Below are 27,892 nucleotides of genomic sequence, written 5' to 3'. Positions count from 1 at the left end.
CATTACAGACTTTAAGTCCACATTGACATGATAGCATCACACAATTGCTGCTGATTTCTAGGCTGGACATGCCAGAAGGGGCTCTACTGGATCAAGATCTGGTGACTGTGGAGGCCATTAGAGTACAGTGTTGTTGTGACAGTGGTGAAAGGCTCAGTTTGGCAGCTCAAAAGACCTTTGTAGGCATTATTGGATGGAAACCATGGACATCAGATACAGCTGGGTAAAAAAAAAAAGTTTAACTTTCAGCTCAACAAACACCAAAGCCACAGAGACAGACTCTCTGGGGTAGGCAGGACGTAAATGCACTCTGTCTCTATGGGCTTTGATGTTTGCTGAGCTTAAAGTTAAGCTTTTCTTTTCAGCTCCATCTGATGTCCACGTTTAGTATTTGGTTGTGTGCTTTTGACCTAAAACGTGTCCATTTGTTGCATCTCTTTCCAGGCAAATTCACACGGCGGGGCAGCACAGACACAGCTGCAGATGCAGACAGCCTGAGTGCCAAACACTCTCATTCCCACCACTCGCTGCTCAGGGACATGCCCGACCACTCTAACAGCCACAGTGACAACACCGTCAAGGAGGGTAAGAAGATGGTTTAAATATGGGCCTGAGCAGGTATTTAAAGCAAGCCCAAAAGTTAAATTTCTAGATGTTAAAAAACCTGAAGGAGTCTTAAAGGGGACCTATTATAACTTTCCTGGTTTTCTGTCATATATACACCAGAAATGAAGGCCACAGTTTCAAAAAAAAAAAAAAAAAAAGAGCTAAAAGCTGCTCTAAATCCTCGTTTTTAGACAGTTTTTTAATACTCTTGGATCTGCATGACATCATTGAGAGAGAATATGCGTAATATGGTCACCTCAGAGCAGCCAATCAGAAGAAAGTTGGCTTAAAAAAGGAGGGACTGCACCAAAGCCCAGCCTGAGGTGAAGACGGATTATTTTGAAGCATGAATCATGCAAAGCTGCTCTGTTAGAGTCTCAAATATGGCGCTAGGAATGAGCAAAATGAGTAGACCAGTGTATTGATTCGTCTTTTCTAGGCCTAACAAATCAACAGAACATAGAGGATGTCACTCACACAGTTTAAACTCTCTCTTTTGTTGGTAGATGGTTAAAAAACAATAAAAGATAGATCACAGATGTTTTAAATGAGACAAATTAAAGCCGGCATACGTCAAATCAAAATGAGCTCTTAGAGATGCTGGCAGAGTGCAAGAGGAACCACAAACATCCATGTTATTTGAAAGTAAAGCGAAATAAACAAATTACCCACTGCTGATCACATTACTGTCCATCAGCTACAATAAAGGGAGGACAGATGCTGCCGGCTCCCTTTGAGGCTCGCTGAGCAAAGCAGAAATAGGGCAGGATTATATAACAGCAATATTGTTGTGACAATGCTAATTTACACACAAACTACACACAAAATAAGAGCACCGGCTTTTAAACTGATTCACACTCTGCCACACGCTTTCTGTTTGGGTTTAGCGAGACGGAAGATAAGCAGAAAGGAGCTGAATTTGTCATGAGGTGCAGCCGGGATGAAAAGTACCAAAGTATCAGGCTCATTTTGTGAGGAAGCTGTCAAAAGGGTCAAATTTGCAGAAAGGACACTTTTGTATTCAGTACATATCACATGCAGGACTGTAGAGATTCAACCGTAAATATGAGAAGAGTAAATAACTGACTGAACTCAAATACGAGAATGAAATGGTTTCTTTTCTTTGACACATGGGCTTCAACATTAACCATTGTTCCATTGTTGCGTCTGAATCGCTTGCCAGATGGCAGCAGGGAGAACAAGCTGTGTCTGGGATGGTTATTGTCTTTAAGTGTCCTCGGGGCGCTGAGAAGACACCTCACCTAATCAGTTTCATTGACCCGGTGGGTGTAATCACCCACCAGAGCCTCCCAGTTTTCAACTGTTCACATCCGATCCCAGTTAATGATCTTCACAGTTTGGATGCTTTCTATTGCTTCTGTGTAAAAGCTTCCAAGACCTTGCCAGAGTGCTGTGACATCAGACGAAATAACACTTAAATTAATCATTAAAGTCTCAAACTGAGCGTGCCAGGGTTTTTTTGTGTGTTGATTTCTTACAATTTGAATGCAGCAAGTGAAATGGTGCCAAGTGAAAAAAAAAAACAGGTTTCACACACATTTCTTCTCAAGTACATCTCTGTACAACCTTCTGGCTGTTGTGTCTTATGTAAAGCTATTAAAGCTAAACCCAAAAGAATAACTTTATGAGCAAAATGCAAAGGTATGTGGAAAACTAAGTACATCCATTAGCATTTTGCTGCTCTGGAACATTCAGGTGTGTGCTCACAGAATGCAGCAATGCAAACTTTATAGGAGCAGACGTTCGAGCAAATACCCAAGAGCGACATCAGTTAACATGTTAAATCTTAACATTTATGACAGTACAGTTCCAAAAAGACTGATAAGTGTGGCTTGTTTGGAGAGGTTTCCAGGAGAAAGCCTCTTCTCTGTTAAAAAAAACAAACAAAAAAAAAAAACACGGCAGCACAGTTTAGGTTTGCAAAGTTGCATCTGAACCAACCACAAGACTTCTGTAACAATGTGGTTCGGACAGACGAGACCAAAGTGGACTTGTTTGTTTGTAGTATGCAGCACCACAGTTGGAGAAAATGGAACTCAACACATCAAGACAACCACCTCATACAAACTGGCAGCACAGTGTTGGTGGGGTCATGATTTGGGCTTGTTTTATGGACCTGGTCAGCTTCCAGTCATTGAGTCTTCATGGTCTACCAAATTATCTGTCTGACTGCTGTTATTGGTTCCAACTGGGTCATGCAACAGGAGAATGATCTCAAACAAAGCAGCAATTGTCAGGGTTCCTGGGTCGTTGACCCAGTGTTTTCTGTTTTGTCATGTTCAGTTTATTTTCACATCTATGTTTTCTGTGCCAGCATACCGCCTGCATATTGTGTTCCAGTTATTTCCATGTATCATTAGTCAGACTAAGTTCAGCTGCGTACTCACCGGTTTCTAATCATTCATCACCCAGCGTGTATTTAAGTCCTCAGTTCCATCTGATCGTTGTCGTGTCATTGAAGTACATGTGATGTTATGTTGTCGTTTCCGCCTGCGTTCAGTCAGCCAGCCATTCAGTCTTTCAGTCAGTCCTTCAGTCAGTCGTCCAGCCAGCCAGCCAGCCAGCCAGCCATTTCCTACCTCTGTTCTGTTCATCCACTCCTTATAATAAACCTTCACCAGTCTTCACCTACCTGCGAGTCCTGCGTTTGGGTTCCTTCTTCCTCGCCTCCACACAACGCCTGACAGCAATGACTGAAAAAGAAAACAACCAAAGTTCTGCAATGACCCAGTCAAAGTCCAGACCTTTGTACCTGGAACATAACATAGTTAGATAAACATCGAACTAATAATACAAGAAAGGTCTCTATCTACCCATCTGTACATCACTGGAAAAACCACAGCCATTCATCAGATCCACGAAACAGTTGAGCTAAAGCACTATGGAGCTACCTAAGTGGAACAAGAGGGGGATCTCGAGGATCTGTGAGTTAGAAAAACTATTAACCAGGACCGTGTACTCAATAAAAAATGATTTTCTGTTGTCTAAAGTTCGATCTCAGATCTCCACCATCACCATGGCGGCGTTCAACACAACAGTTGCGTCCTTTAACGTGGGCTACGCCGACTTCTTCACCGAGCACATGAAGAAACTCTGCAACCCCGTGGCTGTACCTGAAATCCCAGTGGAGCCACTGGCATGCGCCAACCTGCCGCGCAGCCTCACCGACTCCTGTATCAACTACTCCTGTCTGGAGGAAGGCGAGAACATCGAGGGCACCAATAACTTTGTGCTGAAAAACGGCATGTTGGACCTCACAGTGAGTGATTTAATTGGACCCTGGGGGCAAATACAGCTATTAGAAGTTATGGCCCTATTTGGCTGCTCTAATAAGCAATTATGTCACCAGTGGGACTCCAAGAAAACTCGATTCTGATGCTTTCCTTTTTAAGTCATAACATCACAGACACTTTACAGTTTCCTTAATTATTTCTCTTATGTTATTGGGACCTTCTTGGTCAAACTAAATAATTCTCTGATTTTGTCACCCTTTCTTTGCCTTCCTTCTTCCAATTTAGGCTATCCTGAGGGCTCTTTACTCCATTCTCAGCCACGATATCAGTTCCAGGATCTGCGACGTGGCTCTCAACATCATCGACTGCCTGCTGCAGCTGGGCGTGGTGCCCGGGATGGGCAAGAAGTTGTCCAAGCCAGATAACAAGGAAAACCAAGAGACTCGTGCCAAAGATGCGGCAGCTCAGGGCCTTGGAGGAGTCGCCCAGGGAGGCGGGCCGATTGCAGGGGCTGGAGGAGGTGGAGGAGGGGGTGGTGGAGGAGGAGGAGGGGGAGGGGGAAGTGGTGGAGGGAGCGGGCAGGGGAGCAAGGACGATGTGAAAAATAATAAGGATGACGATAAAAAGGTGTGTTTGAACAGGTTTGTTTAGAATGAGATTGTAAAGGTGTAGGATGCCTGAATGTCTCAACTTGTGTGTTTTCTTGCTTCTCTTCACTGGGAACAGGAAGAAGCTGGTGGCCTCAGCCCCCACCGCCTGGCTTTGACAATGCTCATAAAGATAGTCAAGTCTCTGGGCTGTGCTTACGGCTGTGGTGAGGGCCATCGAGGACTATCAGGAGATCGCCTGAGGATGCAGGTTACTCTCTATTCTCTAATTCTTTGAATGTGTGCAAATAAACACAGTTTCAGATGGTGACATCGATTCATTACCTATTAATTATTTACTGAATTGCTCCTTCGGTGTAATAAAAGTTTAATGAAAATGAAACTCATTGACTGGAGCACTGGGCTGAGTTTCTAACTTCAGTGAGAGACAGCCGCAATTTCTTTTTAATTCTAATCAATCAGTTTTTTCATTAAAAACAAACATAGCATTAGTTCAGGCAGGCCACAAAACCCTAGCTGCAAATACTGGCTCTTCAACTAATCTCGCTGCCAGTGCACATCTACAGATGACTCAGCTGATAGTGATCTAAAAATCAATTCAGAGAGGGTGGTATTTTAACTTGGTTTAGGATCTGCAAGCCACTTTGGAACCCACCTCCACTCATACAGTGGAGACAAAAAGTGCTGTTTAAAAGTATTTTTGTTTGTTTTTTGTTTGTTTGTTTGCATATTTGTCACATTTACATTTACACAAAAACTGAACTTTGTGGAAGGTTTGAATCCCGCATATCTGGGATCAAACTAACAATGATCCAAAACACACCACCTCTGAATGGATAGAAACAACCAAAAAAACAAAAACAAAATGAAAGTGTTGGAGAGACATAGTGAAAGTCTGGACTTTAATTTGAATGAGATGCTTTGGCATGAGCTTAAACAGGCTGTTCAGTTACTTTTTCATCATAATTTAAAAATTGCATTTTGTACTTACTCGGAAGGGGGGGAGATACATTTTCTCAGGACTGCATAAACTACTGAAGATGGAAATAAAAATTTCAATGGTAAATTAAATTTAAAGGAAAGCCACTTTATTGCTAGCTGACTTATTAAAAAAAAAAAAAAGTCCAGCAGCCAGAAACTTTGCTCTTGAAGTTAATTTTTAAAAATCTTTCTTTCAGGCCCAGAACTGCCTCACCAACCTGTATAAGCTGGACAAGCTTCAGTTTCGCCTGACTATGCGCGAGTACGTCAACAGAGACTCCCTCAATAACATAGTCGACTTCCTGCATGCACTGCTGGGCTTCTGCATGGAGCCCATCACTGACAGTAAGTGCTGCGTGTGCTGCGGTGTGTGTTTGTGTGTGTGCGAGAGAGGGATGCAGATACGAGATAGTCACAAAGAAAAATATCATAAATGCTGGTAATAAATGCAGAAACAGGGTGAACAACACTGGCTTTGATTGCGTATATTGGATTGTTGCTGAAAAATCGTGTGGTAGGGGTAAAAATATTGTTAATTAATTTGAGGGTTATTTTTTTCAATTAATCGATTAATCGTTAAGTCCACAAAATGTAGGGAAATACAAATGTTGACAAGTTTACAGCTACATCAATGCTTTGAATTAAATACAAGTCTGAATGGTAACATGCTCACAATAACAGAAAAATATATCATTTGCAATTCCTAAACAGTTTGTTAGCATGTTCACCGCTGAGTTCATTGTCCGCATGCTAATTTGCTAGCAACTAATCAATATTTCCATCAGCTATGTGCTAATTAACAATATTTCTTGCATGCTAGCAGGAGAAACTAAGATACTGAACATACTAACATTACCCTTCTAAACATCAGCATGCTAGCAGCTTATGTGTGAGCATGTTAGCATCCTGGGTGGTGATTACTACCAAATTAAACCAAAGTATTGGATAAATTAAGAACTTTAACTGAACATAAGCTTAAAGTTATCGAAATAGAGCGCTGCAGGAATGAGTCTTACCACCACACAATGAGTTAGCATTTTACACTTATGGTTTCGTCATCTGCCTGAAAGATACCTGTTTATGGTTAACATAGAAGCTTTACATAAGTAGTAATGGTCTGGTCTTTAGCAGTTCTTCTAATTAGGTAAATACAACCTGAGATGAACACAAGACAAATTACAGTATGTCATTATTTTTGGAAAACTAAAAACACCCCAACATTCAGTAGCTTGTTAAAATAAATTGTAGAATAAACACACAATAATGTAAAGTAATCGTTTTAAGGATGACCCCACCAGTCTTTCTTATCACTATGGAGGAATTTTGGTCGACTCTTCTTTTCAACGTAGCTTCAGTTAATTGAGGTTTGCAGGCATTTATTTGTGCACACCTCACTTCAGGTCCCACCACATGTCATGTTGTAGAGTTGCTGCTGTGCTTGGGATCATTGTCTTATTGCATGACCTAGTTTAATCCAGACTTTCAGACAGATGGCCCCACATTTTACTCTAGAATACTTTGGTATACAGAGGAGTTCATGGACAATTCAATAAGTGCAAGGTGTCCAGGTCCCGTGGCTGTAAAACAAGCCCAAACATCACCCCTCCATTAATGTGCTACAGTATAAGGTGTTTGTGCTGATATGCTGTGTTTGGTTTTGTGCATTATGGTTAAACATCTCCACTTTGGTCTCATCTGTCCCAAGGACATTTTTTCAGAAGTGTTGTGGTTTTTTCCAGTGCAACTCTGCAAACCTAAACTGTGCTGCCATGTTCTTTTTAGGGAGAAGAATGCAGCCCTTCCAAACAAGCCATACTTGTTCAGTCTTTTTATAATTGTACTGTCATGAACTTTGACATTTAACATGCTAACTGAGGCCTGTAGAATCTGAGTTGTAGCTCTTCAGTTTTTGCTTGGACAACCTTTCATGGGAAGATTGAGGCATTGTGTTAAAACACACCTGGATGCTCCAGAGCAGCAAACTGAGACAACTTCTCCTCTTATAGAGATGCTGATGATCAATTATTCAAGTGCATCTGATTAGCAGTACCTGGCTGTTACCCTGTTAATTCCTATGGAAGCAGTAAGGGTATAGTTAGTTTTCCACAGGACTATAAATAAGTGTGTCATAGGCTAGGTATTTGCCAACAAGCTAAAGAAACAAGAATATAGGGGAGATTTTGTAAAGTCATGCAACATTAGCATTAATCCTCACTCCCTTATTAGTCATTCAGCCCCTTCCTAAGCCTGATTCTGTTGAAGGGCTTTTCCTGTTAAAAGGGATTTCTTTCTTCCCGCTGTTGCCAAGTCCTGCAAACAGAGGGCTGTTTGATTATTTGGGTTTTCTCTAATATAATACGATTTTTACCCTAAATGTGCTTTGAGATGACTGTAGTTGTAAACCAGTGAAACCAAAATCAAAAACCATTAAAATTTTATGGAGCTTTATCCTTTTGAATGAAATCATTAAGTATCATAAACCTATATTTCCCACAGAGTTTTTTTTCTAAAGTAATTCAAAAAGTTAATGGAAGAATCCCATTGGCCTCTTGTCAACAGGCTAATATGGAAATGTGTCATTCCTGCAGCAAAATTACACTGTGAGGGAATTACAGTACTCAAGACTCAAGATATTCATCTTACAAGTATATGCACAAGCGAATTTGTTTATTTATTTTTTAAATCAAAGGCTTAAACGATTAATCGATTTCCAAGCTAACTGTTCGGTAAATGTTTCAACATAACGGCGCAGATATTTATGCTCTAGCAAAGTCTGTCAGGTTTATTTTACACAGATCTGTCCCATTAAAAGGTCTAGTGTGGACGCTACAGTGCAGGCCAATATAAATGAAATAATATCACATAAAGAGGTAAATACTTAAAGCTCTAGTGTGGTCGACAAAGCTGAATTGTCCTACCACTGTCTCACCCCGCACTTCGACTTTGCATTTCAGCGCTATCTCTGTTTATATATGTGTTTTCCCCCTTCCTCCTTCCACTTGTCTCCGCTCGTCCGTGTCACTTTCCTTCGTTGTCCTCCTCCTCCTCCTGCTTCCATCCTCCTCCTTTTTCTTCATCCACTTCAATGAGCTGAATCCTACCTTCCTTACTCGCTCATCCATTCTGTACACTTGCCAATCCAGAGCTTTGCCCATTACATTCCTGCTCAATCAGTGGCTTTTATCGCTGAGCATTAGGACACATCCTACATGCCAATTCAGTTTTGCACTGGAATTTGAAGATTTTTCTACAAGAGACAATTGGCAAGTTACTGAACCGATGAGTGTTTTTTAATTTTGAAAGTGAACAGGGCACCTTGTTTAGTTTTCAGTGTGTGTGTGGGTGTGTGTTATTTTTTAAGTGTGTGTGTTTGCATCTTGGGGGTTCACCTCCTCGTGGAGGTGGGGTGCCACTTCCTTTCTGACACCGCCTTACATGTCTGTGCTGGCCTGATGTCAATCAACTTTGTGCCCCGCCTCTTTTCTCTTGCAGAGTACGGCAGTGCAGGTGAGAGGTCCAGGAGGGCGAAAAAAAGAAACATCGGTAGATACACATGATCAATAATCAATAACAGTTGATAATATAAGCAATAAGATGACTACACTGACCTGATCAGACCCTTCCCTAGACACCGCTTTCATTGCTGCACCCCTCACTCTGTCCGAAAAGTGACAAACTCGCCTGCAACTCTAAAAGTTCTGGTTTAATCTGGCTGATATATTAATCTAACTGGACCAAGAGACTAAACCCTCTACTGTATGTTTTTAAAGCAGGCCTTAGTCACTTGCATGTATTCCTTACTCCCTACTCAGAATCCTTTTCAGTTTGGCTTCTCCCCCATATGCTTTATTAACCCCCTTTTCCTTTGCCCCCTCTCCTTCCTTCCTTGTTGTACGGGCTCACTGTTGTATGCTCAGTGCTGTCAGCAATGACTAAACCACCTGCTGTGTCATCCATGGTCTCTCCTGCCTCCCTGCTGCTTCCAGACAAGGCGGGCTTCGGAAACAACTTCACCACAGGAGACAACAAATCTGTAGCCCAGAATATGGAGGCCGTGGTGGTGGGCTGCATGTTCAAGTCCCTCATCACCCGCTGCGCCTCAACCACACATGAGCTGCACAGCCCCGAGAACCTGGTGAGTGGGGCGTGAAATCGTCTGCCTGGTTGCCTTCCTGCTTAGGTGCTCCGCATTAGATTCATTAGTTAAATTAATGCTTTATTATAGATAAAGACGCTTGATCTCATTCGTTGTATCAGACATGCTATCTAAGCTGCTCTCTGGTCTGCTAGAACATGTATTGTAGATGTAGGTCTGTGCAAAAATCAAGAGCCACCCCTCATTTCTTTATATTTTACTTCCAAGAAGCCAGAGTTGCTCTTGAGGGATAGTGCTCCAGGATTTCCAAAGGTCTTTCCAACTTTTTCTTTAGACATTGGCTTCTTTTTCCAGACCATTCTCCTTCCCAACGCATAACATATTGACGATTTGTCACATCCCGAGGCGTCCCATAGGAACGCGAGAGGTAACCTTCCGCGTCCCTATGATACGCGCCGGATTGTGGATGAAATCCAATAGACGCTCCCAGCAGTAATACATGTTCCAGCTGTGTATTCCAGCTCTAACCCTAACCTTAATCCTAACCATAAACATAACCTTATCCCTAACTTTAACCACAATCTTAATCATATTGGATCGTTTTTTCCAAAGCAATTAATGATGAGAAAGTAAAATAAATGTACATGTGTAGATTCATTCCAAATGGTTCTCATATTTCCGAACGCATAACATACTGAAGATTTGTCACATGGCGACGTATGTTACATTTTGGGATGAGAACGTGTTGTCTTTTTCACTCATTTTCAGTCCAGTTCTTGACAGAAAACTTAGCAAAGAACCAATATTAAATTATATCTGTAGGCACTTTTTTACTAGCACCCTCTCACAAAAATGCATCATTTGTTCCCATTGCTTTAGTAGAACCTATGAAAAATGCAAAAGAGATCACAGTTCAACAGGCATAAAATACTATTGTATGCCTGTAACAGTGTTTGTGTACCAACAAAGTGATTTACAAAGAGCTACCAGCTGAAAACTTCTCAGGATGGTGTGCAGTGTTTCCTTACAAAATTTGAGGAAACTGGACAAATGGAGGACAAAAGAAGAAATATCAGGCCTACAAAACTATCTACAGCAGGATCTGAAGGTCACCTGACACAGTGCCGGAGAGATGCACCTGGACCTTCAGCTAATCATCTACTGTTCACTGAAGCCTCATGAGAAATGGAGATTCTGTTAAGGTTTGAGCTCCATTTCAGTCAGTGGTGTTGGAGAACTTGTCAAAATTGATGAATTATGAACACAGAAAAGTACCACCAGATTTTGATCAGATTACCTTGACAGAGAACAGAACAAAAGGCAGAAATATCCAAAGAAGAGCTTTGAAAGTCCTTCAAGAAGCCTGGAGAACTATTCCTGAAGACTACTTAAAGAAATGACAAGAAAGAGAGTTCAGACTGTGCTGAGAATAAAGGTGGTCACACCAAATATTGACTTTCAAGCTTATTAGAATTGTAAAAACTCAGTTTTTGCCTTATGTTTTGTATTTCCATGTATGTTTGCACATGTTTTACTTTTCTTTTTTAGAAAATTTTGAAGGGAGCTCGCACCAGACTATATTAAACATGCAGTTTAGTTTTTCCGCACCATTTTCTGTCTTTTGTACAGAGGTTTTATGCATCAGCAGAGTTTAAAAACACAGAGTTTCTGTGTGACACAGTTTTTTCCCCTTTTTATGTCTGACACGATATCTGCTGTTCCCCTTAAGAGTGTTTCATAATAGCTATATATCTTCTTTCAGGCCAAGGTCAAGTCAAGATGAGCTGATTTGTTTAGCATCCATCAGCTACACAGGCACTTCAAACTGCCTCGCATACGGAAAAGAATCAGATAGCACAAGTATGATGGTTCAAAAAAGCAAAAATCTATATACAAAAAAAGATGATAAACACAATCTGACAAACTGAAAGAGCAAGAGACTATATATGTAGAGGGAAATGACTGGACCACAAATCACAGCTGAAACTAATTGGGGTTGATTAGGGCCGGCAGTCAGAAAGGGTGGCATAGAGAAAGCTTCTGTCTCTTTTTGTCTCCTAACTGATGAACATAATAAAGCAGGAAGTGACTAACATGATCACAGCACACTAATCTGTAGGCTAGAGCTGAAATGTTTAGAATTAAAGTAATGTTAGCATGCAAATTATAGCTATAAACTACTTTTTTCATATAATTCATGTAATTTCCGAATGCTCTTTAGCAAAACTGCATATGGAGTGCAATTCTTTTTAAACCTAATGTCTAATTTAACAATATACAGTTGTCTTAAATGTGAAATTCAACTGAAAACAATGTTTCTTTCACACTTTTATATCCATATTAAGGTCTAAAAATCACCACAATACTCAGAATCTGTTATCAAATATCCAATGCATCCTTGATAAGTGTTTTTGGATCCGTCTGAAAGCATTGAAGTACCTCGGCCTCTCTGCGGTGCTTGCAGAGCCTTTAGGCTGGCGTGAGTGGTGTACGTTGGCGGAGGATGACACACTTTTCAAGGCAGGCTTTGTTATGGCACGAAATCAGAGGCCACCCACTCACAAGCTGGAGCTGGTGGCTTGACAAAAACACAAGCCTGCTCCCGCACATTTGCGCAAAATTACATACTGTTCACACTGGCTGCTGATTCTCTCTTTTCTCTTTCACACATTCTTTTGCTCTCACTTTGTTTGTCACTCTCTGTCCTTTCCCAGGGTCTGTACTGTGACATCCGCCAGCTGGTCCAGTTCATTAAAGAGGCCCACGGAAACGTGTTCCGCAGGGTGGCACTGAGCGCTCTCCTGGACAGCGCGGAGAAGGTCACCGCCACCAAGAAACCTGATGAGAAGGAGGAGACCAAACAGCCCGGTCCCAGGAGGTACACTCAATGGCTAGAAACGGTCTTAATGTGACTTCACGGTGAAAAATAAATGTCTTGCGGCAGTCATTACTGTCAAATTTAAAGCCCATCACCTTGTAAAGGTAACAGAGCTCTGCTTCTCATCACTGCTTGACTTTTTGTCCTGTCTGCATCTGTTTTTTTTTGCTTGAGTGACTGATTTGATGTTCTTATTTCCAAAATAATGTGGCTGTTAGCACTCTGGGTAGCCCTGCCAGGAGGCAGCTCAGCTGTGTTTGCTGCTTTATCTGACAGCTGCCACCGCATGCCATGGCACTGAAGAGAATAAACTACCTCTGACTTATTTTATTTCCACGTTTGAGGCTACAAAGTCACATGACTGCTGGCTGTGAAGCTGTGCCCATATAGAAAGCATAGACTTACAGTTGCAGAGACAGCTGACTCTTTGTATCTGTACCACTCAGTTTCTACTTAGACTCATGGACTATATATAAAAGATGGACACAGCCACCACAATCGTACAAATTTTTGTTTTGAAGCTTCACTGTTGTCATCTTTGTTTTTTGTTTGTTTTTTAAACTGGACCTCAAAACCAAGGGCTGGATCTCGTTTACAAACCCAGACACATATGGTGTCTTCTTGTATCATCTGTTTCACTCTAATTGTGACCCCGTTTATTAAATGACCATCGTAATGATACAGTGGTCCCTTGTTTATCGCGGGAGTTACATTCTAAAAATAACCTGCGATAGGTGAAATCCGCAAAATAGCCAACTTTATTTTTTACAATTCTTATAAATGTTTCAAGGCTGTAAAACCCCTCACTACATACTTTATACACTTTTCTCAGACAGGCACGAACATTTTCACACTTTTCTCTCTTGTTTAAACACTCTCGAAGTTCAAACCTTCGTAGAAAAATAAGTCCAGTATTATAGAATGAAACCAAAGGCACCCACGGTTGCCTTTGACGGTGCAAAACATTTCGTCGACATTGTTCTGTTTGTTGGGGAGAAAACGTACAAACATACAGTACAGCACTTCAGAGTCACACTGCTAACAATCGAAGATTTGTGTAAATTTGATAAGCTGAACGCATTCTGTACTGTACAGGAGACACTGCACGAGATTGATTGACAATGGTCTACAGCCAATCAGGACGCAGAACACAATGCGCTGTTAAAAAAAAATAAAAATCCACAAAACAGCAAGGCCACGAAAGGTGAACCACGTTATAGTGAGGGACCACTGTACACAATAAACTTCAAGCTAGTAAATGAGACCTCATCATAAACTCATCAGAAAGGTAGTTACTGAGGTCTTGGATCAAGAGAGAAGGAGGGTTATTTTCTCATAGACTTGTGTCCAATCTGACTTCTTTTTGATCCCCTGCTGGCCATTAGAAAGAATGCATTTTTGAGGCTTGTCTGTCTTTTATATATAAGGTACGGTTAGAAGGCACTGGTTGGAAGAAGTTTAAGTAAAATACACTGCTAAAAAAATTAAAGGAACACCTTGAAAACTCATCAGATCTAAATAGGGAAAAATTATTCTGGATGTTTAAATTGATGTGGACTGGTTGGGTAATGTGTTAGAAACTTAAGGAGGCTACATCATTTGATGTAAATGAAAATTTAACCTAGAAATTATACAGCAAGCTAATCTGTTTTACCGAAATCTTATAGCCTAAACACAAATGGTATCAATTCTTTCATTCTCCAGGAACTGCCTTTATACTCTTCCCACATGAGGCCGGGTATTGTTGAGCACTAGGAGGGACTCAGAACCTACTGCACCACCGTAGGATCTGACAGTTGGTCCATTTACTTCATCCTGACACCTAATGGCAGTCAGGGTGTCATTGCCTAGAGCAGGGGTGTCGAACTCCAGGCCTCGAGGGCCGGTGTCCTGCAGGTTTTAGATGTGTCCTTGATCCAACACAGCTGATTTAAATGGCTAAATTACCTCCTCAACATGTCTTGAAGTTCTCCAGAGGCCTGGTAATGAACTAATCATTTGACTAGTTGACCAAGGGTGATATCTAAAACCTGCAGGACACCGGCCCTCGAGGCCTGGAGTTTGACACCCCTGGCCTAGAGAGATCTGTGTATGGGTATGCCTCCCCAGACCATCACTGACCCACAAACAAACTGGTTATGCTGAACGATGTTACAGGCAGCATAACAACCCTTTCACATCTGTCACATGAGTTCAATCATCTCATCTGTGAAAATCACAGGGCAACAGTGGTGGACCTGCCAATTCTGGTATTCTATGGCAAATGCCAATCGGGCTCCACTGTGCCAGGCAGTGAGTATAGGGCCAGTAGAGGATGTTAGGCCTTCAGGCCACCCTCATGAAGTCTTTTCTGATTGTTTGGTCAGAAACATTCACATCAGTGGCCTGCTGGTGATCATTTTGAAGGGCTATGGCAGGAGCAGTTACTGAGTTAAGGGCCTTCTATGGCCCTGTTCAGCTCTCCTAGAGTAACTGCCTGTCTGCTGGAATCTCCTCCATGCTCTTAAACTCTGCTGGATACACAGCAAACCTTCAGCCAATGGCACATATTGATGTGGTCCCCTGACGGAGTTGGACTACCTGTGCAACATGTATAGGTTCCAGGTCTGGTCATTTAGTTTGACACTAAATGAGTAGTGACACCGTGCTACTAAATTTACCAGATCCTACAAGTTTGACCGACTGGATGCTATACTCTGAATAAAATGTGTTCCTTTAATTTTTTAACAGTTCATATGAAATAAAATATGTAAAAGACATCAGTTCAGTGGAGATTAAAGTAGTGCGATGCCTAAATTACAGGTCAGAATGGAGCCTTGAATCAGGTGGCCTGAGTGCTATGTCTGTGTGTTGGGGTGTGTGTGTGCGCGCAGGTCAGAGGCGGGTGTGTCCGGGGAGAAGGGTCAGGTGTCCAGTACTGCAGACGAGTGTCGCAGCTACATCTCCAGTAGACCCCCCCAGACACCCGAACAGTGAGTGTCCGCCTCACCTCTCCATAAAGCACCATCTCCGTCGAGCTCAGCTGCCATTTCTCTGCTCAAAGTAGAAAAAGCTCTTCCTGTTGCTCCCTCTTAACCCTCTGATAAACATTCAGTTAATACCAAAACATCCTGTAAAATAAAAAAGAAGTAAAAAGTGTTTTGTGGGAAATGTTTTATCCTTGTGCTTACCTTTCCTCTCCTCCTCTCTCTGCTTCTAGTGAAGAACAGATCCCGGGTGCTCTGCTGGGCAGGAAGGATTTTTGGAGGAAGATGTTCAAGTCGCAGAGCGCCGCCAGTGACACCAGCAGCCAGTCGGAACAAGACACCTCAGAGTGCACCACCGCACACTCTGGCACCACCACCGACCGCCGCTCGCGATCCAGATCCCGTCGCATTTCGCTTCGCAAGAAGTTGAAGCTGCCTATCGGTAAGAGCAGCCTCTTCTTACCCAAGGAAGTCCCTGGGTAGGTTCAAAATAAAAGTCTTAAAACTACAGTGAGCTTTTGCCTCCTAGTAAGTGACGAGAATGCACTAGAAAATATGCACTAGCTCGAAAATAGGATTTCTCTAAAAGATTAGGCAGCCCAAGGCTATGTGTGCTTATGGAGAGACTTACAAATCATCCTTTTATTGAGCAGCGGTATACATTTCAACAACCATATCTCATTGCATTTGCTCTTACTTTGAAATCCCCTCTAACATAATGTGTTTTATGTGTTCAACATTGTGGCACTGCCTGCCCCGAGGCCAAGTCACTTCATCTCCTTGGTCTGTTTTGTGCTCCTTTTTGTGCCATAGCATGCCGCAGGACTGTTCGCCTACCGCTCACTCTCTCTGTCCTACGTATGTCGATGTGGAACCATCTTCATACTGTATCCGTACCATGTCTGTGTTGTGTTGATCATCCCAACCCCCTAGCATGTTTGCAGACCTGTGGAAAAAAAACTGATTTAAATGAAGAGAGTACATGCTTATTTAGCACGCGTTGCTCTAGGGAAGCAAATAAGCTTCACCCTTAAATGAAGAAAATTAAAACCTAGGGATCATGTGTAGGGTGATGATAGACTAAGTTTGTATTTTCGCAACATAAAGCGGGGGTGTCAAACATAAGGCCCAGGGGCCAGAATCAGCTCAGCAAACACTTTAATCCAGCCTCATTGGATGGCTTTGGAAAACGTGAGGGATGGCGTAGATTTTGGACTTTTAACTGTATTGTCATAAGTTTTACAGCTTTATTTTTACTGATAATAACTTCATTCATGCTATACCAAAGTAACTAACTTGTAGATTAAAAAAATAAATGATGGAAAGTTCCTGTTTTTTACTATTTGCTTTAGGAATCTCTCTTTTTTTATTTTTATATTTTTAACAATGAAACAAAAAAAAAATTCTGTTTGATAATTACAGCACAGTCTGAACAATGAGCTGTAATTTCACACTTTATTTCTTACAATTTAAACCCACAAAGTCATGCTGACAATTTTCTTTGATTTACTACAACAGTATTTGTTTATCACGTAGAAAAACTGAGACATACCGTTGAAATTGCACTTCTTTTTCTTATCTTAAGATATAAATATATAAACATATGTATATATTAAATGTGCAATTAAACTTATTTACACAGGTAGAAATGAGATGTTCACTGGTCTCCCCTACTTAAGATCAAGCAGGCTGTTTCTAGCTTAAATGAACCAAAACAATATACCAACACAACTCAAGCTACACCTACCAGAGATAGAACAGAGCATAACAATTTTTTTCATACTGTTTGAGGTCTGTAATATTTGAAATTCATTCTTATATAACAATATGTGAGCATGAAAAAAAGGTTAAATCAACGCATCATTATAGTTTGAGATGTTTGAGATAATTTGAGCTTTCGGACATGGTGTGTTATCCTGCTAGAAGATGCCATCAGAAGATGGGTACACTGTGTTCAACACTAACCCTAACACTTTGGTGTTTAAATGTTGCTCAGTTGGTACAAAGGAGGCCAAGGTGTGCTAATAAAATTTCCTCCACATGCTTACACCACTGTCATCAGTCTGAACCATTCATACAAGGCATTATTTCATGCTGTTTACACCAAATTCTGACCCAGCTGTCCAAATGTTGCAGCAGAAATTGTGACTCACCAGACCAAGCAACATTTTTCCAATTTTCTATTGTCCAATTTTGTTGAGCCAGTAAATGGTAGCTTCAGTTTCCTGTTCTCAGCTGGCAGGAGTGGCACCAGGTGTGGTCTTCTGCTACTGTTGAGATGCTCATCTGCATACAGTAGTTGTAACAAGTTTTTTTAGTTAAGTTGCTGTTGCCTTCCTATCAGCTAGAAGCAGTCTGGTCACATTCACCTCTGACCTCTGAATCAATAAGACGATTTCACCCAATGCGCTGCTGCTCACTCTATTTTTTTTCCCAGACCATTCTCTGTAAATCCCAGCAGATTGGCTGTTTCTGAAAACCTCAGAAGAGCCCATCTGACACCAACAACCATGCCACATTTGAAGTTACATAAATCACCTTTCTCCCTCATTCTGGGGCTCAGTTTGAACTTTGTCACAACTGTGTCCATGTGTCTAAATCCACTAAATTGCTGAAATGTGATTGGCTGATTAAATAAAAATATAAAACACAACCAGACCCTAACTTTAGCTTAGCAGAGAAAATTGGTTTAGTTTTAAGCTTTTATTTGCAAATTTCCTCCCTAGTGCAGTATTGGCTATTTATAAGTGTTTGTAGGTTTTCATTTAGTTAAGGGTAGCGTAGTAATTATACTTCCCTTCTATTTATTATGAAAATTGTCTATATACCATATTCACATGGCACCTCCTTCTTTGAACATATCATAAAGGTGCATTTGTAAACACAGCTAAAAGCAAGCAGGAAGGTCAGTTTAGTTTCAGTGTTCTTCTTCTGTAACTTCTTTGAATGACTCTGTGAATCTTTGTGAATCTCTGTGAATCTTTATACACCCTGAATGTGTGTGTCTGTGCAGTAACATTGAGTGAATGCCCTTGCATCGTTCCCTGTTCTACCCATTGGTGTGCATGCATACATAATCCCAGTGTACTTACCCGATTTATAGATTTACCTCTTTATTACCATACATGATGATGTTCATGTCAGTGTTTTTTTATTTGTGTGTTTTCAGGGAACTGGTTGAAGCGCTCCTCTCTCTCTGGACTGACTGACGGCGTCGAGGACTTGCTGGATATCAGCTCGGTGGATCGACTCTCCTTCATACGTCAGAGTTCAAAGGTCAGCTCGCTGCCACTGAAAGCCACCATAGTGTGTCGCAGCTTTTCAAATCAGCCGTCCTTTTGAGCAAACAGAGGTTTGATTTGGTCTACGTTGCCAGCTGATATGCGCGGATGTGTTTATGTGTGTTTAGGTGAAGTTCACTAGTGCAGTGAAGCTGTCTGAAGGTGGCGCTGTAGGGCCGGAGTACGGCAGGGACGAGGAGGAGAATTTCTTCAAGCGGCTCGGTAAATGGAGGTCTGGCAGGAGGAATCCATCCAAGCTTCACCACACAGAAGAGAAAGATGGTAGACCTCCCCCACCCTGGGGTGCCCCCCTCGCCCACCCCATGCCCCCATCGTTCTTTGTCTGTTCCTCTCTTCTTCTGTCCTCGCCTCTGTTTGTCGCTGGTGGTGTCGTGTTTTGTTTGGCCTCGCAAGTCGTGGTCTTTTGACAGTGCTGCCGTCCACCATTCTCCATGTCAGCCTCGCCAGATAGCTGCCTGCTACGCTCTTTTAATCCAGATGGGTGAATTTTCAACCCATCAGTGTCAATTCAAAGTGATCATTTTCTGGAAGGCCTGCCAAAAAAACCTCCCCAAAACTAAAGCTAATATAAAACAACAGGGGAAGGGGAAATGGACTCGATGTTTTATTTTCTATCACTGATAAACTCGGCGACGTTTACCGAGGTCAGAGGCAGACAGCTGCTTCTATAGGACACTTAATCTTTCTGTAGCTGTAGGCATCGCCCCCTAGTGTTCATTAAAAGAATGCAGGCTTATAGAGTTTTCACACCGGCTCTGCTTTTCACACCGTGAAGGTACTTGCGTCTCTCTTTTGTACTGTCGATGAGTCAAAGGCATATACCAAAAAGATCAGCCAAAAGTTCTCTAGAGTTACATGATATGAATCACTGGCCTCGTTTCCCCCTATACTACTGACTACAGTTCAGGATGCCTTTGCTGCCTCTACTTTTTCATGCTAGTGAATTAACACTTTTTGATTGCTTGAACAGCCCTTTGAAAGTCATTTTTGTAATTGCTATAAACAAAAAACATCAGACTATCCAACAGCTAGGAGATTTCTTTGTTCCTTTACAGCATGGAAAAATTACCTTAAACACAACTAATATGTAGCTTTATGCAAACGTCTTGAGTCATCCTTTATTTCTTTTATATTTTGCTTCCAAGTAGCCAGACTATTAAAGCAATAGGTCTCCAGGGTCTCTGAAGGTCTTTCAAATTGTTTCTTTGGACATTGGCTGCTTTTCACTCATTTTCAGTCCAGTCCTTGTACCTGATCATTTTCACAGGAATGTTTTTGTTTGTTAAGACACTTAACACTGACCAATGAATCATTCAAGTATAAAAAAGAAACCTAGCTCAAGGGATAAACCAGTGTTGTGTCTACATATAATAGACAATTTAGCAAAGAACCAATTTTAAATTGTATCTTTAGTCACTTTGTTACTAACAGCCTGTCCCAAAATATGTAATTTGTCCCATGTACAAACGGAAAAAAGTTGAATCTTTGAAAATGCCAGAGCAAAGTTTGACAGGCTTAAAATAGTATTTTTGTACCAACAAGGTGATTCCCAAAGAGCTATTAGCTGAAAACGTTACATATCTCAGCATGGTGTGCAGTGTGTCCTCAAAAAATTTGAGGAAACTGGACAAATGGATGAAAAATCTACAGCAGATAAATATCTAACTAAAAACTAAGAAAAAATTCATTAAAAACCTGACACAGGACAATTTTTAAGCATGGCAATGATTCCAAGCACGCTGCCAATGCAGCAACACTAATACCTGAATAGAAAAACACACAGTGAAACGTCTTGGATCATGGATTGGCCTTCCCAGAACCCGGACCGACCAACATCCAGAGAAGAGCTCTGAATGTCCTTCCTTTAAAAGTTCCAATAAATCACTTCATTTATTTCCCATTTTCCTAGCAAGACATAAAGAAACGAGGGATGACTCAAGACTTTTTGCACAATACTCTAACACATTGTAAAAAATGGTATCTCAGTAAAATAAAATACAATATAGCTAGCAACTAGCTTAAAATAAATATTATAATTACATTCATTCGGATATATGTCTACTCATAACATTGAGTATTTCTGTAGATTTCTGAACAATGTCTGAGCAAAAGCTGTGAGAAGTTGTGTCTGTGATTTGCCACAAAAACCCTAAAGCCAGACATTTATATGTGCTGAAACCAAACTTCTTACTTCCAAAGACAGTTTTAGCTCTATAATAATAAGAAATTTAAAGGTTTCATTTATCCCAATAGGTCTACATTCCCTTCTCTCCAACTGTGCACGTCCTGTTCTGTCCAGCATTGGTTCCTCTCCTCTGCCTTTTCACCCAAAGGTGAAAAAAGAGGACGGGCGGTGTCTCACAACAACTCATGTCTATGAAACCATCTTTCTGCTGTGGAGCGTGTCTCTGTGCTACGTCAAGCATGACGCTGTCAGTGCTCTCTCCGTCTCTTCTGTGGTGACGTCTGGTGGTATTTCCAGTGCTGGTGTGTTGGTGATTAAACACAATGGGCCACATACAGCTTTCCTCTGTGCGGCTGTGGTTACGCCTGTCATTTCAATGAGATTTGTAGGTCCTTTTAGAAAGATGCCAAAGAAAGGTGCCTGAAAATATCTCTGGCCCTTAAATTCATCTTGTTTTTTGTGACTATTCTTATACGATTGAAAATTCAGGTGTAACCCCTGCCGATGGCTGTGTGTCATCTCTCACTCAGCTTCATCTGTCAGCTCAGTGCTATTTGTTAAATGTCCTGGATGGTGATGTTGCTTCATGCAATTTCTATGTCTAACCTTTATTGTGCAAACAAGCGAGTCTATAACGAGAACTCTTCTTCAAACGGCTTTTGTTATACCTCTTCTCTTGTGGTCCTCACGGTGTCCTTCAGGACCTCACGGTTTCCAGGAGCGTCTCGCAGCCAGCCAGGAGGCCATGAAGAACAAGAATGTAGTGAATCTGGGCGCCATCCGACAGGGTATGAAACGCTTCCAGTTTCTCCTGAACTGCTGCGAGCCGGGAACCATACCAGATGCCTCCATCCTTGCCGCTGCTCTGGACCTCGTGCGTTTCACTTTGGAGAAAATAATGAAAGAGTAAAGATGTCGCTGTTAGCTTTCAAAGGCTATCACCTATTTATTTCTCTGTTCTTCTAGGAAGCCCCAGTTGTGGCCAGGGCCTCCCTTTTCCTGGAATGTGCCAGATTTGTCCACCGGTGTAATCGTGGCAACTGGCCCGAATGGATGAAGGGCCACCACGTAAACATCACCAAGAGAGGGCTGTCCAGGGGCCGATCGCCTATTGTGGGCAATAAAAGAAACCAGAAGCTCCAGTGGAACGCTGCCAAGCATTTCTGCCAGTGGGGAGATGTGAGTTAAATGTGTCGAAGATTGTTTATGGTTACAGTTTATAAAAAGGCTTCATTAACTGTAAACGTGTTAAATCTGCTCAGGCGATTGGCACGAGGCTCAGCGAACTCTGCCACTCGGACAGTGAGAGCCCCGCCAACATCCTGGGTTATATTTACGATGAAGAGACCAAACGCAGGATGAGGAAAGAAGACGAGGAAGAAGACTATTTAGATGACAGTGAGTCAAAACAGTGTCTGTTACTTGTTTTTCTTCTATTTACAGGTTTCCACTCGGCCAGATCGTCTCTATCGTGCTGTGCAGATATAACACAGATGTAGCGTCTCATGAGACGTGGTGACCCAAAAAGGCCTTGCTGCTGTTTTAGCTTGTCTGAGTGGTGTCAGCTACTGCATGGCAGAAATCACATTGCTGAGGCCTGCAAACCAATGCAGTCCTCCAAATAAGAAGCACATAAAAACTCAAACCATTACTCTCATTCATTTGTTTTCTCATGACTTGAATTCTACATTTTCATCCGTTTTGGCAAAAATAAAAAGTCCCTTGCTCACCTCCAGCTGTGCAAAATGCAGAAGCTCGTACAGTATTCATATCAGTTCATATGGCTCACTCTGTGTTTTACAATCAAATTTAGTATGACAAAGAATATGGCACTAATAAAACGTGAGATAGCATAAAAATGAGGAGCTGGAGGTGGGTTGCAAAATGGCTTGCTGTAGTTGGCCTTGAGCAGAGCAGCAGTTTTTCAATGCTTTCGATAAACTTTTCAATAACAGGGATGGGAATTAAAAAGAATTTACTGATTTGATTCTTTATCAGTTCTCATTGGCTTCCTCCATGTTTTGTAAATCATTTTAAGATTTTATTTTGTATGACAATGGATATGGCACTGATTGAGAAGTTGCAGATGGGTTGCAAAGTGGCTTGCAGATGATCAGCAGTTGTAGGTAGGCTTAAGCAGAGCACACTATGTAAGGGATTGGACAATAGGATGTTAAATAAATTAGGTTTTTTAATGATAACTTGTATCATCATTAAAAATATTTACCTCATAATGGTCCATTTGCAGCTTTAGATCATCAGGTGCACCTCATTGTGCATTTGTGTGGTGTTGAATTAATCAGAAGCAGATGATTTCACATGAACGTCCACTCAAATTGGAAAATAAAAAGTCTGCACTTGCCAAGCTGTTGATGTCACACTTAAAAACATGCTGCATGAAAGTAATAAAATCACAGTATTGTGCGTTTTATTGTGTGTACTTTGAAAAAAAATCTTAAATTAAAATTTAGTTTCTACAACTTTTAGGTTGTCAGAACAAAAAAGATGTTCTAGCCACATTTAGATATTTTATCTTATCTGTTCTGACTCCAAAGACACGGTCAATCCTACAAAATGTGGCTGCCCCTTCGCACTGAAGATGGCCGCTTGCCAGCTGTTGTTGGAGATCACCACTTTCCTGCGAGAGACCTTCCCCTGCTTACCACGACCGCGCACCGAACCGCTTGTGGTCAGTAGTGACATCAAAATCCAAAAAGGTAAATCTGATGTGAATAGCGATGAGAATTTGATTTCTACTTATTTTGTCTGCAGGATCTGGACAGCTGCCGCCTGCGTCTGGACCCAGAGCTCGGCCGCCATCGCTACGAGAGGAAGATCAGCTTTGCGGGCATCCTCGACGACGAAGACGGGCACGATTCCCTCAACAGCAGCAGCCACACTCTGAAGTCTGACACCACCTGCGATGATAAGAAGACACAGGAGGCTCAGGGTGAGACTCGGTGTCATCCAGATTGGCTAACGCAGCTGATTACCGCTCCGTATTTACTCACTGCTCATTGTTGATTGTAGACAATCTCTCCCCACTCCCCTGCTCTCCAGCACCAGTGCGGAAGATTCGTATCGGAGGCTCGCGCCTGCTTCAGATCAAAGGAGCCCGCAGTTTTCGTGTGAAGAAGGTTGGCTCGCTGTCTTCGATACGCAGAGCGGGGAGTCTGAAGAGCACCAAGCTGTCTCGGCAGGACTCTGAGTCTGAGAATGAAGAAGGCCTGCTGTCACAAACGCAGAGCAGGGACACAGTTACTGACATCGGTATGATGTAACTGAAACTCCTGGAGAGAACATGATTTCATTTATTATTGTGTAAAAATGGAAATTCAAAAGAAATGACAGTACACTGTAAAAAATAAAAACTGTAAAACACAGTTACAGGTTTTTCATGTTATTTTACATCAGACCTGCTAATTAACAGTCTATTTTTTCTCATATCATTGGTATTTCATGTACTTTAAAATAACAGGAAAATTGTGTATGTTAACATTAGTTTACTTTTGCAGTATTGTTTTTGCCAGATCCTGTTAGAGAGTGAAAAAAACACGGGGATTTTTGGATTGTAGTGGTTGAGTTTTACTCACTATAAGTATTCTGCACAGGGAAAAGAAACTGTTCTCCATCATGAAATAAGTGGACAATTATCAGCGTCCTGTATGGGGTTGTTTGTTCTTGTTTAACATTGCAGGCAGTCCCTTCAGCACCAGTGAACCCAGCATCGAGCCAGAAGGTCAGAGCTCAGGAGGAACGGAGGACAACTACCACCGCAACATGTCCTGGCTTCACGTAAGTCTGTCGGTACATGCGGGGAGGAAAGCTGTGTGTACCTTCCCGCATACTGACCTCCTCTCTGCTCTCTCTCGGCACAGATTATGATCCTGCTGTGCAACCAGCAGAGTTTCATCTGTACCCACATAGACTTCTGCCACCCACGCTGCTACCAACACCACAGCCGCTCCTGCGCCCGTCTGGTCCGTGCCATCAAGCTCGTGTACGGGGAGACGGTGGACAGCCTGAGGGAGGACAGCGCCTCCTCTGGTAACATCGGAGGACGTGTGAAGAAAAACAAAGAGGTGGAATTGACAGGCTGTTTTTCTGGATGAATAACCTAAATATGTGTGTTTTGTTAGTTTTTTAAAATCTTCGCCACTTTCTAAAGTACTATTTCCCATCAGTGTTCAGACAAGTCTTGTCTGAGGACCCCGTCCATGAAGAGAAGACCCACTGACTCCAACACAGAAGGGAAGAAGGATACAGGCATGCTCAAGTACATCCGCAATCAGGTGAATTTCTGTTTTTCTTGTTATTTTTATAATTATCACTTCCTACCTGCAGGATGTGCACCACGTTCTCAGACTGGAATCAGAGCTGCCTGTGCTGTCAATAAAAGAGACCACACCCCAGCTTTAAGCTTTAACCAGCATCCAGATTAATGAATTTTAAAAAGAAAAAACAGTTGTGCAGAAAGAAGCTACTCAGACAGACAATAATTTTTGTATCAGGCTGCAAGTGTGGTTGATCATGCAAAGTTGTTTATTTAACATGGGAGTCTGGCCATTAGAGGAACGTCTGCCTGTCTGGCCTAGAGATTTCTATTAATGATTTTACAAAGGTGTAATATCTATTCAAGCAACTGCTTTCTAAAGCAAATATCTCATCAGCCAATCATATGGCAGCAATTCAAATCATTTAGTTCTGTAGTTGTGGTGAAGACAACCTACTGAAGTTAAAACAAAGCATCAGAGTTGAGGTGAAAAGTGATTTAAGTGACTTTGAATGTGACACGGTGGTTGGTCTGAGTATTTCGGAAACTGCTGCCAAAATACATTTTGCAGAATTGTAAAATATACTACAAGTGGCACAGAAATTGCCTGCAAGGTATACAGAAGCAGCAGCAGAAGACCACACCGGGTGCCATTCCTGTGAAATAAGAACAGAAAAACCGAGGCTATAATTCATAAAAGCTACCAAGATTGGGGCAATAGAAGACTGGAAAAAATGTTGACAGGTCCAGTGAGTCTTTATTTCTCATGCAACATTCAGATGGTAGGATCAGAACATGGCAAAAACAGCATGGAGGCTAAACTGTTGTTTTAACAGTTTATCAGAGGTTTAACAGATGTTATGTGTCAAAATCTGTGAGAAATGCTTCCAGCATGAACTACTGAGGCAGTTCTGAAAGCAAAAAATGGGTCCAAAAAAAAGAAATAAAAGTTTTCTAATTGTGTTGTAGCTCTGAAAAGGACTGCTTGCACCTTTTTCAGTTTGTATACACTGTGGGTGATGTTAAGTCAAAGATAAAGTGTCTTATTACTACCTTAGCAAAGAGATTATAGATCATTTTGCAGCTTTGCACTTTCATCTTAAATGTTTGTTTTCTCATAGGTGATGAGTTTGTCACCAGCTCCTCTGTCACTGCTGATCAAAGCAGCTCCTATCCTGACTGACGACATGTATGGAGACATCCAGCCCGCAGCCTGGGAACTCCTACTCAGTGTGGATGAACATATGGCAGCCGCTGCTGGTGAGCTCATCACTGAGCTGTGGTGGTCCCCTCTTAGGTCGCTGTGCCCTTCAACGTTCACGAACGCTTTTGCCCTCAACCATGTTTCACCTTTTTCTTTCCTGCCCTTTTTATCTGCCCCCTTCCAGCTGCCTTGTTCCTCCTGTGCGCCGTAAAGGTCCCTGATGCAGTGACCGAAATGATGATGGCAGAGTTCCAGCACCCTGAGGCCTGCCAGCGCATTAACTCCATCCTGAAGTTTTACACTCTGTGGCGTTTTCGCTACCAAGTGTGGCCTCGCATGGAGGAAGGAGCCCAGCAGATCTTTAAGGTAGTTCAGTTCAGTTCAGTTTTATTTATAAAGCACCAAATCACTAAAACAGTCGCCTCAAGACACCCAATCAACCAATGTCCAAGAAGATCTCCCTTTAAACAGGAAAAAACCTCCAGCCGAGCCAGGCTCAGGGAGAGGCAACCATCTTCTGTGACTGGTTGGGGGTGAGGGGACAAAGACAGGATAAAAGACATGATGTGGAAGAAAGACAGAGATTATAGTGTATATATAAGAGAAATGTGCTCTCTCATTCTAGTCCCTGTCAGTACTGTTGCTGCAATGTTTTAGATATACTGAAGACTTTTCAGGGAGTTTTTAGGACATCCTGTTTATAATGAATTACAGTAGTCCAAGTTTTTCAGCATCACCGTGAGACAGGATGTTAAGATGATGTGCAAATATAAGAAAGCAGTCATGTGTGTTTATTTAAAATGTGCACTGAAGAACATATCCTGGTCAAAAACAACTCCAAGGTAAAGCCACGGTAATGCCATCCAGAGTAAACATCTGGTTAGATACCACATTTCTAATATTTTCAGGGCTAAGTACAGTAACCTCCGTTTTAGCTAACTTTAGAAGCAGAGGATTAGACGTCTTTAAGACATTCTCGTAGTTTAGCTAACTATGGATGTGTTATCTGGATTCATTGATAGGAAGTTTGGTGTCATCTGCATAGCAATGAAAATGTATGTTATGCCTTCTGATGATACTCCCTAAGGGAAGCATGTATAATGTAAACAGAAGTGGTCCTAGCACAGAACCCTGTGGAACCCCATACTTAACCTTAATGTGAAGAGGACTCTCCATTTACATGAACAAATTGGAATAGATTGTTTGCATTTTCAGCGTCCCCAAAAGAGATAGCGCAGAAGGGCATTCGCTGTGTTTACTAAATTTGGTGTACTTCTCTTTCAGATCCCTCCACCCAGCATTAACTTCACTCTCCCTTCTCCAATACTGGGCATGCCCTGTGTCCCCATATTTGATCCTCCCTGGGTGCCCCAGAACACTGGCAGCGTCCAGGATCCAATCAACGAAGACCAGTCTGTAAGTTTGAGCCCTATTCTAAAAGGCACAAATCTACTTGTATTACTATCAGAAACAGCTTTTAGAGTTTATCTTTTTAATTAAAGTGACAGAGAAGGTTTTTTAAACACCACTGGAGTTCAG

At 41.8% G+C, this 27,892-nt stretch overlaps 1 protein-coding gene across 20 annotated transcripts in view; it reads left to right on the top strand.

The window, feature by feature from the left end:
- The window catches only part of unc80 (unc-80 homolog (C. elegans)), a 63,868-nt gene that overhangs the window by 13,678 nt on the left and 22,298 nt on the right, over nucleotides 1-27,892 (top strand). For 9 of the 20 annotated variants that reach the window (XM_084921842.1, XM_084921840.1, XM_084921839.1 and 6 more), the window contains exons 11-34: nucleotides 445-585; nucleotides 3,618-3,886; nucleotides 4,146-4,487; nucleotides 4,587-4,718; nucleotides 5,647-5,794; nucleotides 8,942-8,992; nucleotides 9,367-9,584; nucleotides 12,260-12,423; nucleotides 15,297-15,395; nucleotides 15,623-15,831; nucleotides 18,559-18,665; nucleotides 18,799-18,952; nucleotides 21,578-21,750; nucleotides 21,843-22,055; nucleotides 22,139-22,274; nucleotides 23,432-23,565; nucleotides 23,649-23,826; nucleotides 23,907-24,146; nucleotides 24,574-24,671; nucleotides 24,755-24,958; nucleotides 25,061-25,168; nucleotides 26,271-26,409; nucleotides 26,538-26,719; nucleotides 27,638-27,769. In XM_084921842.1, coding sequence (XP_084777968.1) covers nucleotides 445-585; nucleotides 3,618-3,886; nucleotides 4,146-4,487; nucleotides 4,587-4,718; nucleotides 5,647-5,794; nucleotides 8,942-8,992; nucleotides 9,367-9,584; nucleotides 12,260-12,423; nucleotides 15,297-15,395; nucleotides 15,623-15,831; nucleotides 18,559-18,665; nucleotides 18,799-18,952; nucleotides 21,578-21,750; nucleotides 21,843-22,055; nucleotides 22,139-22,274; nucleotides 23,432-23,565; nucleotides 23,649-23,826; nucleotides 23,907-24,146; nucleotides 24,574-24,671; nucleotides 24,755-24,958; nucleotides 25,061-25,168; nucleotides 26,271-26,409; nucleotides 26,538-26,719; nucleotides 27,638-27,769 — 3,971 coding nt within the window. The remainder of the gene's footprint in view (nucleotides 1-444; nucleotides 586-3,617; nucleotides 3,887-4,145; nucleotides 4,488-4,586; nucleotides 4,719-5,646; nucleotides 5,795-8,941; nucleotides 8,993-9,366; nucleotides 9,585-12,259; nucleotides 12,424-15,296; nucleotides 15,396-15,622; nucleotides 15,832-18,558; nucleotides 18,666-18,798; nucleotides 18,953-21,577; nucleotides 21,751-21,842; nucleotides 22,056-22,138; nucleotides 22,275-23,431; nucleotides 23,566-23,648; nucleotides 23,827-23,906; nucleotides 24,147-24,573; nucleotides 24,672-24,754; nucleotides 24,959-25,060; nucleotides 25,169-26,270; nucleotides 26,410-26,537; nucleotides 26,720-27,637; nucleotides 27,770-27,892) is intronic. The other 11 variants (XM_084921850.1, XM_084921852.1, XM_084921851.1 and 8 more) reach the window with 8 other exon arrangements.

The sequence above is a fragment of the Perissodus microlepis genome, chromosome 23 (genome assembly GCF_051167445.1).
Source record: "Perissodus microlepis isolate ML-2025 ecotype Zambia chromosome 23, ASM5116744v1, whole genome shotgun sequence".
Lineage (NCBI taxonomy): Eukaryota > Metazoa > Chordata > Actinopteri > Cichliformes > Cichlidae > Perissodus > Perissodus microlepis.
The sequence above is the reverse complement of the archived record's forward strand: the minus strand, read 5'-3'. Positions and strand labels throughout refer to the sequence as shown.